Source organism: Channa argus, chromosome 18 (genome assembly GCF_033026475.1).
Source record: "Channa argus isolate prfri chromosome 18, Channa argus male v1.0, whole genome shotgun sequence".
In the NCBI taxonomy this organism is placed as follows: domain Eukaryota; kingdom Metazoa; phylum Chordata; class Actinopteri; order Anabantiformes; family Channidae; genus Channa; species Channa argus.
Genome location: NC_090214.1, coordinates 20,046,795 through 20,061,436, shown reverse-complemented (window position 1 = coordinate 20,061,436; position 14,642 = coordinate 20,046,795). Strand labels below are relative to the sequence as shown.

The 14,642-nt window shown below is 39.1% G+C and overlaps 1 protein-coding gene across 4 annotated transcripts in view; it reads left to right on the top strand.

Moving 5' to 3' along the window:
* dcc (DCC netrin 1 receptor) overlaps window positions 1-14,642 on the top strand; it is a 255,856-nt gene that overhangs the window by 192,135 nt on the left and 49,079 nt on the right. For 2 of the 4 annotated variants that reach the window (XM_067484566.1, XM_067484568.1), the window contains exons 17-22: window positions 2,008-2,180; window positions 2,687-2,825; window positions 5,675-5,782; window positions 6,862-7,056; window positions 7,186-7,218; window positions 11,097-11,162. In XM_067484566.1, coding sequence (XP_067340667.1) covers window positions 2,008-2,180; window positions 2,687-2,825; window positions 5,675-5,782; window positions 6,862-7,056; window positions 7,186-7,218; window positions 11,097-11,162 — 714 coding nt within the window. Of the gene's footprint in view, window positions 1-1,941; window positions 2,181-2,686; window positions 2,826-5,674; window positions 5,783-6,861; window positions 7,057-7,185; window positions 7,219-11,096; window positions 11,163-14,642 lie in introns of all 4 variants that reach the window. The other 2 variants (XM_067484565.1, XM_067484567.1) reach the window with 1 other exon arrangement.

Below are 14,642 nucleotides of genomic sequence, written 5' to 3'. Positions count from 1 at the left end.
CATTCACTTAAACTGAATCTATAAGGACTCCGTTGAAATTCATGTGCGTTGATTTGCACTGCCCCAGAAAAACTGTAATGTGATTCTTTTAACTGTGTCACTTTCTGTGTTTTAGCTTCCAGTAGGTTGGACTGTCAGTAGATCAGAGGCCACAGAGCTGTGATCAGCAGACTAGTCCTGTTCCTCAGTAAAGCTGCTCATTCCAGCTCTATGATAGCCTCAGATAGCATCTGTTACCCCTTTTCAACCAAAATGTACTAGCTGCTAGTCCTGGGCTGGTGTTTGAGCTGGTTCCACAGAGACCCACAACAGCTACGTCATTATGTCTCTATACATCTGCACACATCTCCACTTCACATCAATGCCAAGCACAATGCCAATAATGGCAGACCACACCCAGCATCTCTTTACAGATGTTGCTCCTGGTGTTGTGAGCCTAAATTGGCATTCAAACATGACTTGTCCAACAAATTTGTTGTGCTTGTTGTTCATTACAATGGATAACGATACATTTTGATAAAAATTGTTATTATCCAAACCAGAGCCCAGGCCCTGACATAAACTGTTCTTGGGTTTAGACTAGCAACAAGTCAGTGACACTCTGGATTCAGCTTCGGAGACTCTTGTTCTCTGCCGGTTAAATACAATAAAATGGTTTGCAATTAGACACTGGCTCTAACCATCCTTTGAACTGGCTCGGTGGAAGAGGGGTATGTTCCATATTCTGCTGCCTTTTCTCTAGATGCCACTTCTGATGTTTATAAATCCTTGTGAGGCCTTCAGGTGTTTTCAAAAAGTATAATCTTATTATTTACATACACTATAAAGCGCTATAGTCATAAAGTCATTTACAAGTAAATGTAAATTTGATGCACAAAATAAACAAATAAACTGAAAAAATTAAAAATTAAGTTAAAAATGTCAATTCAAATAAATATTTTTTATAACGTTCCAAATCAAAAATCTCAAGAAGTCAAAATTTGAGAAATTTCTGTTCGGAATTTTTTGCAACTAGAAATCTCTATTTGAATACTCAGTACTTAAATGAATGCAAATTATATTCACTTGATTCAAGGTGTATCCAAACAGCTCAAAGTTGTTTAAATAAGCTGGACTATTACCAGCTGACACATAAAAGTGATGAGCACATTTATATGTGTAACATCATATAAAATTATTTTTTGAAATGACATGTTCGGCATCTCTCAGTGTACTTTTACTTATAGTACTTTGGGTATTTTTTGAATTAATACTTCAGTCAGTTCAGGCTTTTATATTTAGTATTGGTAAAAGCACCTGAAGGCAGCACCTGTTCTTTTACTGTCTGAGACCACAGATCCACAAAGATGCACAGAAGGCAACATTGTGAATTGACAAAATGGTTGAAAATCAATATGTTTTGCCGAAAGCTTCTCCAAATTAGATCTGTTCTGTAGATCTTCATGCTGTATGCCATATTTGACATCACAGCTTCCTAAAAATGAGGAAACTGTACATACAAGTTTCAAATCGACTAATTGCAGAAGGTGAAGAAACCACAGTTAGAATTACTTCTAAACACTGGAGACATTTTTTACCAAAGTTTCTAGTTTGAGATCCTGATCCCACTTTCCTGTGTTTTGTCCTTAAGCTCAGCCCTTCTGTGTATCTGTGGCTCCACTTCCTGTTTAGAGTAACGTCTTTTATCTCGCTGTCTTCTTACTATTTGTCTTTTTCTCCCTTGTTTTCTGTCCTCGTTTATCACTTTCTCATCCATCCACTCCTCCTTGCATGCCATCTTTTATATATATATATGTATGTGTATATATACACATATATATATATATACATATACACAAACCGGACTATACTTTTATCACTCATGTTTCCAAATATAAACCTTCATTATCACACATCCATTACATTGTATGATTTTGGTGACTATTCCCACGCACCACTAAGACCCCATAGACCCATCTGAGGATGACCTCTTCCATCTCTTTGATAAATACCCCACTCCCATGCCAGACACCAGCACTCCCATGATCCCCCCAGTGGGGGTCCAAGCCGTGGCTCTTTCCTCGGACTCGGTCCGTGTCTCCTGGGCTGACAATTCCATGACCAAGAACCAGAAGACATCTGAGGTGCGGTATTACTCCGTCAAATGGAAGACCAGCTATTCTACTAGTGGGAAGTACAAGGTAAACACAGAGAGACGTTTAATCCATGATGTCCATGTGGAGCTTTTATCACAAATTAGTTTAGTATGGTTTAGTATCTGATTTAGCCACAGAGACATCAAACAATAATATGTACTGTATATTTTGGTCATATTTGGCTGCTGTTCAAACAACCTATGTAAGTAGTTGTATTTTACAGCAGACGTTATGCAGTATCACATCAATAAAGCACAGATGCTGAAACTGAAAGAAAGAAGTCTTTTTACACAAATTCTGAACATTTTCTCGAAAGACAAATGGAACTATGGACTTGAAACAAAGTTTATACAGCCACTGGGATTTGTTAGTATTCACTGATGTCAAAGCATTGAATAGAAAAATCTTTGAAGTACAAAGACAAGGACAGGCTGACTCTCTCTACACTGGACAGGAAATAAGACGCTCACAGAGTGGACACACTTTCAAACTTTTATGAAACTCTTATTATTATTATTTTTGGTTAGTTTTAATCTAAATTGTCTCCCCAGTCTGCAGACACCACGGCACTCAGCCACACAGTCACCGGCCTTAAACCGAACACCATGTATGAGTTTGCTGTTATGGTAACCAAAGGCCGCAAGTCCAGTACTTGGAGTATGACAGCGCATGCTACAACATATGAAGCAGGTACGTCTCTCAGACACAAACACAAAAATATATTTTGTGTACAGTGGAAAAAAGGTTTGTGTGTGTGGTTTCTTAGGAAACTACTGTTCCCCCTGCTTAGTTTAGAGTTGGTAATTCCTGTTGGTTGCTTTTACTGTTAGTCTATCACTTAATTTTCACTGACATCTTGAACAACAGTATCAAAGCATGAAGGTCTAAGTCTTAAAAAAAAAAAAAAAAGGAATAAAATGAATGAGGCAACTTTTGGAAACACTTGTAATGTACGGAAATAATTTTTTTGCTTCAGTGAGGTACCGCGGAGAAATCCCATTCTACCCCCACAACAACATAACAACTGTCTGCAACAATGAAACCCAACCACAGACTTAAATCAAAATGTCGAGGCATTCCTTTTAGGATGTTTACAATCATGTTAGTCGGATTTGTCACCCAATTAAGTGTGAACAGCATTAGGCCTGCCAACTCCCCGAGGCTCGCAGGAATACATTGACATTCAGAGGAAACAGACGGAGTGAGCCCACTCAGTCCCTGCAGTGATCCACCAGCTCTGGACATGCAAACGCTGACCACATTTTCATTACAAGCATTGAAAATGTGCCTTTACTGCGACTCACAACACCTCTGCCTCACTATTAGAAATAATTACCCATTGAGTTTAAAAGACACCAGCTGAGGGGCATCATATTACTATATATGTTGGTATTTACTTCTTGCCAGAGGCAGAGTCTTAGAAAATGTGATATTGGTCCATTAAACAACCATTAAACCTTGTGGTCTGAGTCAAGTCTCTCAACGTCTACTGAAAAGATTGCTTTTAAATTTGCTCTGGATTTCATGCTTTACAGAGGATGAATTCTAATATGTTTTGTGATTCTCTGACCTTTCCATTTCCAAAATGTCCACCCATTGTACTGCAAAAAACACAAAATGATAATAGGTAGACTATAGTACAATTTTCATGCTCCCCGGGGAATGAAGTCCGTACGCCACCCCAACCTCAAGATGGGGACCCTGTCTGACTGGAGACTGAAGACAGTTTACTACTCAAATGTTTGAATTTACAGTCTACAGGCTTTAGCTAAAAATTTAAGCAAGTTTTTGAGCTCATTTCAGATTTGAGAATGATCTCTGTTTGCGCTAAATGAAGGATAAAAGTCATGTTCCAATAATCTGGACCTGGGCACTTAACATATTCAATCCATTTTTTGTATGATATGTTTTCAGTGCAACATTTACAAAAAAAGATCAAATGAGAAATCAGACATTATATCAGTCATTTGTTTAAAGAATAATATCTCCAGAATCTTTCCCTGAGGGAGACCACAAGTTGTTAACTTAGAAATATTAAGCATCCTATTTATCTCCACTTTTTACAATGTACCTGTGAATTGCTACCAAACGGATACTTTTGCTATCTGCTTCACTATAACCAGCGACTCCTAATCTGAGAAATATAAAGCAAATATGCACTTCCCCACATAATTACTCGTGGATCCAGTCTGTCAAGTCAACCAGAATTCTTCTGTCAGTGTTTATAGCCTTTACTGGCGAGATATAAGGCCCCTGTTCTGTTTCATTGTACTCCTGTTTTTCAGTTACCATTAATTATTAACTAAATGTAGTTTATTTCAGTTTTAAGTCTTGCAATTACTACTTTCACCAGCAGGTACGTGAAAAGTGTATTTACAAAGTGAAATACAACGGTCTTCCTTTGTATTTCTAGGACGTACAGGTTGTCAACATCACTAACAGGATTGACTGGAACTTGTAATTTCCTCTAGCACATCATGTCAGATTTAACAAGCAGTTTCATTAGCAAGTGCTGGAGTGTGAGGTTTGAGGCCCGTTGGGTGTAAAACTTTTTTTAAAACTGTTTCTATTCACACAAATAACTAAGGACACACGTACAGCCATTGCACAATAAAGCTTTCAGAGGTTGTCACTCAAGTTCCCATGGTGACAGAGAATAGTCTGAATCCTGGTCGTGAAGGCGAAATGCTCGACTTTCACTCGGCAGGAACAGTGCAAAAGGGCAGGTCAGTAAAGTCCCTGGAATGACCACGGTTTTACAGTTCCACATCCATACATTATCCTGTTCAGGGTCATGGTTGGCTGGTGCCTATTCCAGCTGTTATTGGGCGAGACGTGGGCTACACCCTGGACCTGGACATCTCTAGTCTATCTAAGGGCCACATTCACACTAGTCAACAATTAACCTAGCATGGTTGTCTTTAGACTGTGGAAATGCAAACTCCACACAGAAAGGCTGCAGCCGGATTCGAGCCGCGGACCTTCAAGCTGTGAGGTGGCAGTGCTAACCCCTATATCACAGTGCTGCCTCCAAAAGGCATGTGTTGTATGGAAAATGGAACATACTGTATGTGTCAGTATAGAATATGTCTGTTGTGAAGGTATTAATGCCTTATGTACCCTGTTGACATCCAGTAGTTCATTTTTACTTTTATCATAGTAAATCTGGACCCTGACTGTTGGACTCCAAATAAATAATAATTCAAAACAAAAAGTTAAATAGTTGAATTGGCACAAAAAAAAATTGTACAGGAGTGATTAGTACTAAAACAAGAAACTGTAACAAATGGAATCATAAATAAAATATGAATGTTATATATTTTATCATTTACTACCACAAGTTACTACAATCGTTTTTTATTTTTTATTTTGATTCAATGAGAATTGCCACATTAGCCTTGTTTAAGTAACGTTATCTTTTACATGTTTACAATTTCAGTATCCGTGTTAATACACTTCATCAGTGCTTAATGAACTGAGTGTAGTTCCATAATCACCTTATTTTCACAGTTTTCACATAGATGTTTTCTCATCTTCAGCTCCAAGCTCCGCGCCCAAAGATTTGACAGTCATCAGTCGCGAAGGACGACCTCGCGCCATTTTAATTAGCTGGCAACCGCCAATGGAGGCTAATGGAAGAATCACAGGTGAGTAACAGAGCTGACGTGATGAGAATGTGGCAGGGAGAACAGATGTGATGAAGAGGTTTTAATAGAATAAAAAATTTGGACCAGGCATCTAGGCAGGTGATGCAAACAGGAAGGTGAGAGAAGCAAACACAAAGCAGAGTTCAAAAAGTTATGGCAGGCAAAACCAGTTGTCATTTCGAAATGACAAAAAGTTAATTTGGAATATTTTGTCAAGGGGGAAGCAAATGTTTCCACTTTCAATTATCTTTATTTTACTGTAACTGTTTTAGTTTGGTGGTAGAGCATTGTGTTGGGATGCAGGAGGACGTGGGTTCGAATCCCATCCCACTAGGTGTGGCCCCGCCCCTCCACCACCTTGTTCCCCGGTCCCGAGCGCGGATAAAATGGGAGGGATGCGACAGGAAGGGCATCCGGCAAAAAAACTGATGCCAAATCAACGTCCCCTCATGGGACGAGCCAGAAGCTGCTGATCTTTTTGTTACTTCTGATGACGAAAGAAGGTTTATAGACCGCATACCGTTCAAGACTACAAGAACTCAGTGTATCCAGAGGATCATATTTGTCCAACACACACGGACACACACACACACACTTTCTTCTATTGTTCTACACTGTTCCTCTGGGCGATCAGCCCAGCTGTAAATCCGCCTCTTTTAATGAGCTGTGCTGTTCCTGCAGTGTCCCACAGGATGAATCAAACACACCCTGCAGAGATAACAGATAACACAACTGAACACACCCACACTCACACACAGGCATCAGATACTTCTTACACTTAAACATGTTTTGTAGAATTCTGTAAAACAGGTCTCCAGTCTCTATCTCAGGGCCACAGAGAGACATGCACAGACAGTCAACCATTCACACTCACATTTACACCTACTGGCAGTATTAGATTCACCAATTAACCTAACCTGCATGTCATTAGACTGTGGGAGGAGAATGGAGTACCTGGAGGAAGCCCACACAAGCACACGGAGAACATGCAAACTCACGCAAACCCACAACCTTCTAGCTGTGAAGTGGCATCCTAAGCATAAATATATGATCTTGTTTTATTATTGTTTGCCTAAAAGGTTATATCCTGTACTACACATTGGATAAGAACATGCCAATAGATGACTGGGTGATGGAAGCGATCAGCGGTGACCGTCTGACCCACCAGGTTGTCGATCTGAACCTCGACACGGTTTATTACTTTAGGATTCAGGCCAAGAACACTAAAGGAGTTGGCCCACTGTCTGAGCCCATCCACTTCAGGACTGCCAAAGGTCTGTGTGCCTGTATTTGTGGGTGTATATGTGCGTTTAAGAGTCAAGATCAAGATCCATTCTATGTGTAAATGCATTCCTTTGTTTTATAATTCAAACGTTTTCTGACTCTGCCTGTGTTTTTTGCAGTCGAACATCCAGACAAGATGGCCAATGATCAAGGTAGGATTTTATTCTTGCTTGTGTTTTTATGTGTGTTTGTTTTGTGTGTGTGTGTCTGTGATGAGTTGTGTGTAAATTAAAAAAAAAAAACTAAAGGAAAAAGGATGAGAAGACAAGTGGACAGAAAAATAAAAGGAGATGATGAGTAATGTATTTAAATAAATGAAATTAAAGAAGAGTGACAGGACAGAAGGTTTTACTAGTTAATAATGAAAATATACAAGAGGTGATGGAAAAAAGCTGTTTACCATATTTGAGCTCATCATTTTAACTCAGACATTATTAACACACTGTCCTCTGGTTTCATCCACCTACTGTAACAATTAGTTGGAAGTTAAGGATTTGATAATAATGAATGCTCAAAACTGGTTTCTGTTTGCTTCACCAAACTTCTCAAAGCAGCACAGAGCCACATGATGGGTGATCCTGTAGTGTTAATATTTAATTTGATCTTTTTAAAAACCTTATGGTTTCACTGTGTAATGAGCATTATCATCATTCTGAAACAGATGCTCACTGACAGGAAGCATTACTTCAAATTGTCCCAATGCATGCTTGGCTAAAACCAGTGACAGTACATCAGCAACTCTCTGACTAATTGGCTAAATTTACAAACACATCTTTTTCTTTTTGCGGGGTCCTCGGTAAACTGTTTTTTTTCTTGAACTGAGGCCGGTGTTGAATCACTACAATGAGACTATGCATATAAATACTCACACTTAAACTGGTTTAAGGGTTTGAGCGCCAGAGTCTTTTTATACACATTTTATCTGCATGTCACTTTTCATATGAAGTTAGTGCACATCAGTGTAAATGTGCAAAATCAAAATCACATGACCCTATGTCAAATGTCAAATCATCAGACAGAGACATGTATAGCTGTGTATCATCAGCATATAGATGACTTAACATACCATGCTTTCTAAGAATTCTGCCATGTAGAATCATCCATCTATTATCTGTAACCAATTGTCCTGTTTAGGTCCACGGTGTGGTTGTTATAGGGCGAGAGGCTGTGTACACCCTGGTCTCAAGTCTTTGTCAGGGCCAAAACAGAGACAGAAACACAGACACACCATCGGGATATTTAGAGTCGTCAGTTAACCTAACATGGATGTCTTTGGACTGTTGGTCCTTTTAGTTTAATAACAGGCCTAAGCTTGATCCTTGTGGGACCCTAACCAGAGTGTTGCTCATAAACATTTTAAAAACAGTAAAGGGATAAATAACTTCCATCTATTAGGTAAGAAGTGAAGACGTTGAGAGCAGTATATTGGTCTCTTCAATAGATGATGAAACTATAACGAGCCGAGCTGAGCTTGTGCTAGCAGAGTAGCCCAGTTTCAGCTCTAAATGTACTGACTCTTGTCTGAAATACTTTACACTTGACCCCACCCAGTGCATGCTGGAATTAAATCAATACAGCTACCTCATCACTGCTCTGAACAAATGGAGCAAAGGACTAGCCTGGATGAGCTGATACTGAATGTTATATGACTTCTACATGACAATATGATCACAGCTCTCACTCACACATGGATTTACAAGGGCTGATAGGCTTCTATCCACAGACCGAGCATGATAGCCTGAGAGGCTCAGTCTATATGCTTATCCAAAAAAGTCCACATATCACATGTAGGCTGTCCTGGGCCCTGTTCTTCAAGCTTGATTTGATTGTTGAATATTTGACACGGAACTGGATTTTCCGGTTTTTGAAAACTGGCTTTAAATGAATGTGGAGTTATTGTCAGGGCAACAAATCATTAAGTCCACGGAGATTCCACTGTGTAGTTCATTATAATACAGAGAGGGGATGTGGGACTGGTCTACGAATGTTTTCAGAGAATTTGCAGTGCAGCTGGACTGAAGTGCAGTGGAGCAATTTAGACATTGGGACACTGAACCAGAGAGACTCTGCTTCGGTGCCAGGGTGTTAAATGCTGCTGTTTGTCACTGACAGATGTGCGTGTCTGCGTGTGTCTGTGTGTGTGTGGTATGTACACACTGGAGTCCCTCTCCATATAAATCAGAAGTGTCACTGGGGGAAGGAAAGATTGATGTTCAGCCCTGTTACTGTGGACCATCACTGTTACACACACACACACACACACACACACGAACACACATGTAGATATACACAATGTACACACAACGACAGACCCACAAGAGGAGGTAATTAATGTGTGTGTGCATGGAGATTCTAAAACCCAGTTTTAATCACATTGGCTTCAAAGTGCAAGAAAACATCAAAATCTGCTTTAAATTTTAAGGCACTAAAACTCGTCACAGCTGGTGGTGGATGGTGGAAGAGGAGCAAACCAGATTTTAGCTTTAAAATGTGGGAGCGTTATGTCTTGTGTCTGACTTTAAAGCTGTAAGTGCAACCAAGTAGTAAAAGTCACCCAACTGGGGGGCCTCAAACTTGTACTTGCTTTTCATAAGATTTTGTTCTTCTTATGGTCTTATGCTTTTTTTGTATTTGATTTTTTTTTTCTATTTTCGCTGAGCATAGCAAGCAAAACTGCTGAACAGTTTCTCCAAAGGTACATAAAATTATCCCCACTGAACACTGTACCAAACCTATTTGAATCATAGAAGAATCAAGATGAGGATTAGAGGTTAGTCCAGTTAGTTCTGAGGAACTGAGACCCATAGAAGATCTTTAATGTGCACAGAGTTCAGTCTGGACCATCCCCAGAATAAATGTAATCTTGGGTTGATTAGATTGAGTTGACTCTGATGTAGAAACAAAAGTACAAAGTCACCCAACTAATGGCTCTGCACTTCTGACCATGTTTTGTGGGCCTCCAGTAGAAACAGGGCAAACTATTTATATCTAATTTTAAAGGCCCAAAACCACAACTCCAGAGACACAGGGTTAAAGTTCGGTTTAGTTTTGATTTAGATCAGTAAGTACAGTTCATGGTTAAACACAAGATGAAGGTAGGAGAGGCAAGGAAAGGAAAGGGGAAGGGGGACAGAATCCTGGCCAAAATTTAGAAACAAGCAGATTAGTAACAAGTAATTATAGCTGGAATGCTGTGGCTACGAAGGCCCGATAGACAATCTGCCAGGTAACAATAGGAATGGGGCCAGCATGTAAACTAAGTCCTTGATTAATGAACGGGAAGCATGTGAGGTGGCTGTGAGAGACAGAGCTGGGTGATTGAGCAATGCAGAACAGGTGTGTGGGTGGACCAGAGAAAGAGTCTGGGGACATCTGGAGGGCAGCTAGAGAGCGGCAGAATACAGAATCTGGGAAAGTGGGATTTTGAGGGACGAGAGTGATTTAAATTCTTCCGCAATGATCAGCTAAGGCAGGAATTTAAACAATTTATCCTAATAAAAATGGCTAAAGTCTTCGCTTTGCCTACCTTCATTCATACTGTGCTTCAGTGAGGCATATTTTCTACCACATTTTTAATGAAACTAATTATTATATAGCAATGGCCTCAGAATAAGTCTAAAAAAATTGGGTCCCTTTGGGTATGAGACTCCTGACTTTGTCCTATTTGTAATATACTTTGGCTCCTAACAGTAATCTTTAGTTGTCTGATGGTCAAGACCTGCAAGTCGTTTCTATGAGAACCAAATACCTAGTGTGACACCAGGCAGATGGATAAAACCTGAAAAAGATCTGCACTCTAAGGAGGAAACTACACACAAAGAGCAAATGTATGGCACATATGTGAGTGTGTGTGTGTGTGTGTGTGTGTGTGTAACTAAAGTCATTTATTTCCTTATAGGTCCTTAGGAATCCGTCTCTGCCCGAGCCGTCTGTTCCAGCTGCCAAATGACTCCGAACGTTTCCTCTCTGTCATTTTCTCAGTCTCTTTTCCTTTCTTTCCTAATGTTCCTTATTATTTTTTATATTCCAGGTCGAGGGGGAGACCACACACTGTGGCCGTCTGACACCAACCTCATCGACAGGAGTAGCATCAATGGTAACGCAGATGTAGACACACACACACACACACACACACACACACACACACACACACACACACACACACACACACACACACACACACACACACACACACACACACACACACAGTTGCTGTGCTTGACTGAATCTGACTGTCAGAAAGTAAAATTACATTTGGATTCATTATTGTACTTGATACAGCAATGAGACCAAATCTCTTGGCTGCTGAGCCGATTGTGTGTGTGATTTTCTGCAGCATCATCACATCATCTGAGCTACTCCGTTGTTATCTTTGATTACTGTGCTCAGTCATGTCTAACCTTACTTTATTAATCGCTGCATCCTGACAAGGAGCTGCAGCTCCCTGGTTTACACTCCGTTAGCATCCCTTCTTGTGTCGCTGCTGGCAGGAAAAATTAATTGTATTCACAATCTTACTGTCAATCACTTTTTTTTACAGACTACAAAAAATAATAATCATTATGGAGAATGATAAAATGAATACAATGAGTTTGGTGACACAACTTCAGCTTGTAGGCTTTTGTATAATGACCATAACAACAGAAATGTTAATAATTTGTACAGTAAGACAGTAAAACAAGGAAAATTCAGCTTCATGTTTCTAACAAAATTAAAGTAACAGCATCAACTTTGTATCATGAATGTGAGGTTAATAATGAATTACAGTATTCTTATTAGTTACAGCACTACACTTTTCATGTTTATATCACAATTAGATGGCATTTTTCATTCTTTAATATTTATTTTCTGGCCAACTATGATTTATATTCATATTACATGTGCATCCTTAAACAAAACCTACTTATGCTGTTGCCAATAATAATATGATAATATGAATTTTGATGGTGCTGTTGATGTCAATAGTAGCAATCATCTTAATGTTCATGCTATATTAATATTAAGTATGTCAATATGAATCATAAGGTCATATTTATGTTATTTAGAGCACTGCACTGGCATTTGTTAAATACAGTTAAAAGTTTTTGGAGCAAAATGTGCTTCTTGTTACCCAGGAGTTTTATTATTCTAGCGATAAATAACTCTAACAGACTAACTTTGGATTTCTTTGGGTACCTTTCATATTAGAGCGAATTGCTTTGCACATATTCATACTGATTTTAGTCAACACACTGACATAGCTAATACTAATATTAATTCAAATGCTAAGAAAATATATTAACATTTATGATAAATGATTGCACATTTCAATGATAAGCAATACTTTCACTAATCCTCTTGGTGTTGTGTTCATTATGCTGCTAATATTAATACTGAAAGTACTGGTAAAGTTAAAGCTATTGCTTACAGTAAAAATCATGATCATACCCTGAACTGTCTTTACTCATTTCTGCGTGAAGAAGAATTGTTCAGGTACCCCTCCTCCACAGAAAGGTCAGAGGTCAGGGTCTGTAGCTGGCAGTAATTCACTGTCTCATTGGAGGACAGTTAAGCTGTGTGTGTGTGTGAGTGTGTGTGTGTGTGTGATGTCTTGTCAACGCTGTTGCTGCTGCTGCCGGAGGCGATCATAAATTTTTCTCTCTGACCTCTGGCCTTCCTCTGGCTTTGTGACTGGTCGATGTGGGCAAAGCCTTGTTCATCAGCTCAACAGTATTTTATCGCTAACGTGGTGTCGCAGAGCTTCCCTTCACTTGAAAAACAACCTGCAGAGGAGATTCACCTTCGACTCATGCGATCACAGCTCTGGAGCTCTCAGTCTGTCCTCTGTTGATATGATCCAGTGACAGTATCTGAGCAGGCTGACGGTCTGGGTGCACCACAGTCTGTAGCTGTTGCATCACTAAATGTTTCGACTTTCTCTCCTCATTTTCTCCAGAGAAGGTAGTGTTGGCTGTTGTTTGGACTGAGTGCTTCATATTGCTCAGAGCACCAAGCAATTAAAGTTAAAAATATCTCAGCTCTAAGCACAAGAAACTCACTGTTCAGAAGAGTATTCAATGGAAGACATTAACATCTTGAACCCTCATATTCCCCTGGAACTTCACTTAAGTAGCTTTAACAGCCCACCTCTCTTTAAGAAGTCCAACCACAAAAGGGAAGCTGTACAAAAATAATGCCACAAACTTCAGATTACGTAAAGCAAGTAGCATTGCTCAGAGCATTTATTTTTGCTAATTGAACTAATGGATGAATAAATGGGTGGATGTACTAATGAACTAGATTTTGTAGGACACAGTCCCCCTTGTGCTGCTGGAAGGCTTTGCTCAAGGGCATCTCAGCAGAGCTTGTTAACGCTCAGTAACATACATTCTGCTTGCTGGTCAGTTCTGACATTCTGCCTGTCAGTTGCTGTTCCTGTCTTTAATTACCCACTACATCAGCTATGCGCTTATGTTACTTCATAGTAACCCAAACTTTATAACTACTGCGTGGAACAGGGTAGAAGAAATTGTGTGTGTGTGTGTGTGTGTGTGTGTGTATGTGTCTGTGTGTGCATGTGTATTGTATTATATTGCTAAACTGCTAGGATTTAATTTGAATTTGAGTTACAATTTTAGACGTGGTAAACATTTTTTAGTTTTAGTTTTAAAGTTTGGAAAATATGTCTCCATTTTTGAAGAGGTCATAAATCGAAAGTTACTCTAGGACTCAGAAATGTCATCGGTTTTCATTATTAGTTCTAATATCAAATAAGCATGGAGATTGGTAATGTTGTAAATGACAGCTGTTCACTTTTTTGAATAAGATCTGCGTCGGCACACAGTGGTCCATCATCAGCAAACATTAGTCGTATGTTTCATTTGTTTCATTGGTAAACTCTTATACTGTTTTTTTTTTTTTTAGCATAACTGTTTGTTTTCATGAAAAGCACTTTCAAGTGACTCCCAACTTTTGAAAGTTTGTGTAGCTTATTTAATTCTCTATGTAGAAGTAGCTGTTTTAGTGCTTAAAAAAGTTTTCTGATGCTCAGTTGTGTTTAATCTATATATGCACTCAACACGTTATTAACCTTTGAAAAATATCTAAACAAATACAAATATAAACCTCAGGTTCCTTTACAGTATTCGCAACAAATCTCTATCCTCTGTGATCCATCAAATGAATCTATACAAAGAGTTGATGAAACAAATTATCCCTGCGTAAAACGTGTTTTATTCTATTTGTCCTGTTTTCTAAGTCTGGACAGTAAGACCACATTCCTACTACCCAAAGGTTCAACCATTTGATTTTAACAATATCCCAGCACTACTTTAAAATTAGGATCATGTACTTGGTTGAAATTAAATGAAAAACTTTTCGGAAAAAAATGCCAGTGATGTAATCTAACTTCAAATAAAAATAGCAAGTGATATCGTGGTCTCTGTGCTGCAGCTGTAAGTTGTGATCGATTGGGGTTTTCATTGAGAGCGACGACCAAATGGAGAGAAAGAAAGAGAAAGAGAGGGAGGGAGGTAAAAGAGGTGAAGGGCCTCTCTTAGACTTATTTTACGTATTTTTCCTTTCCTCTCTTCTCTTC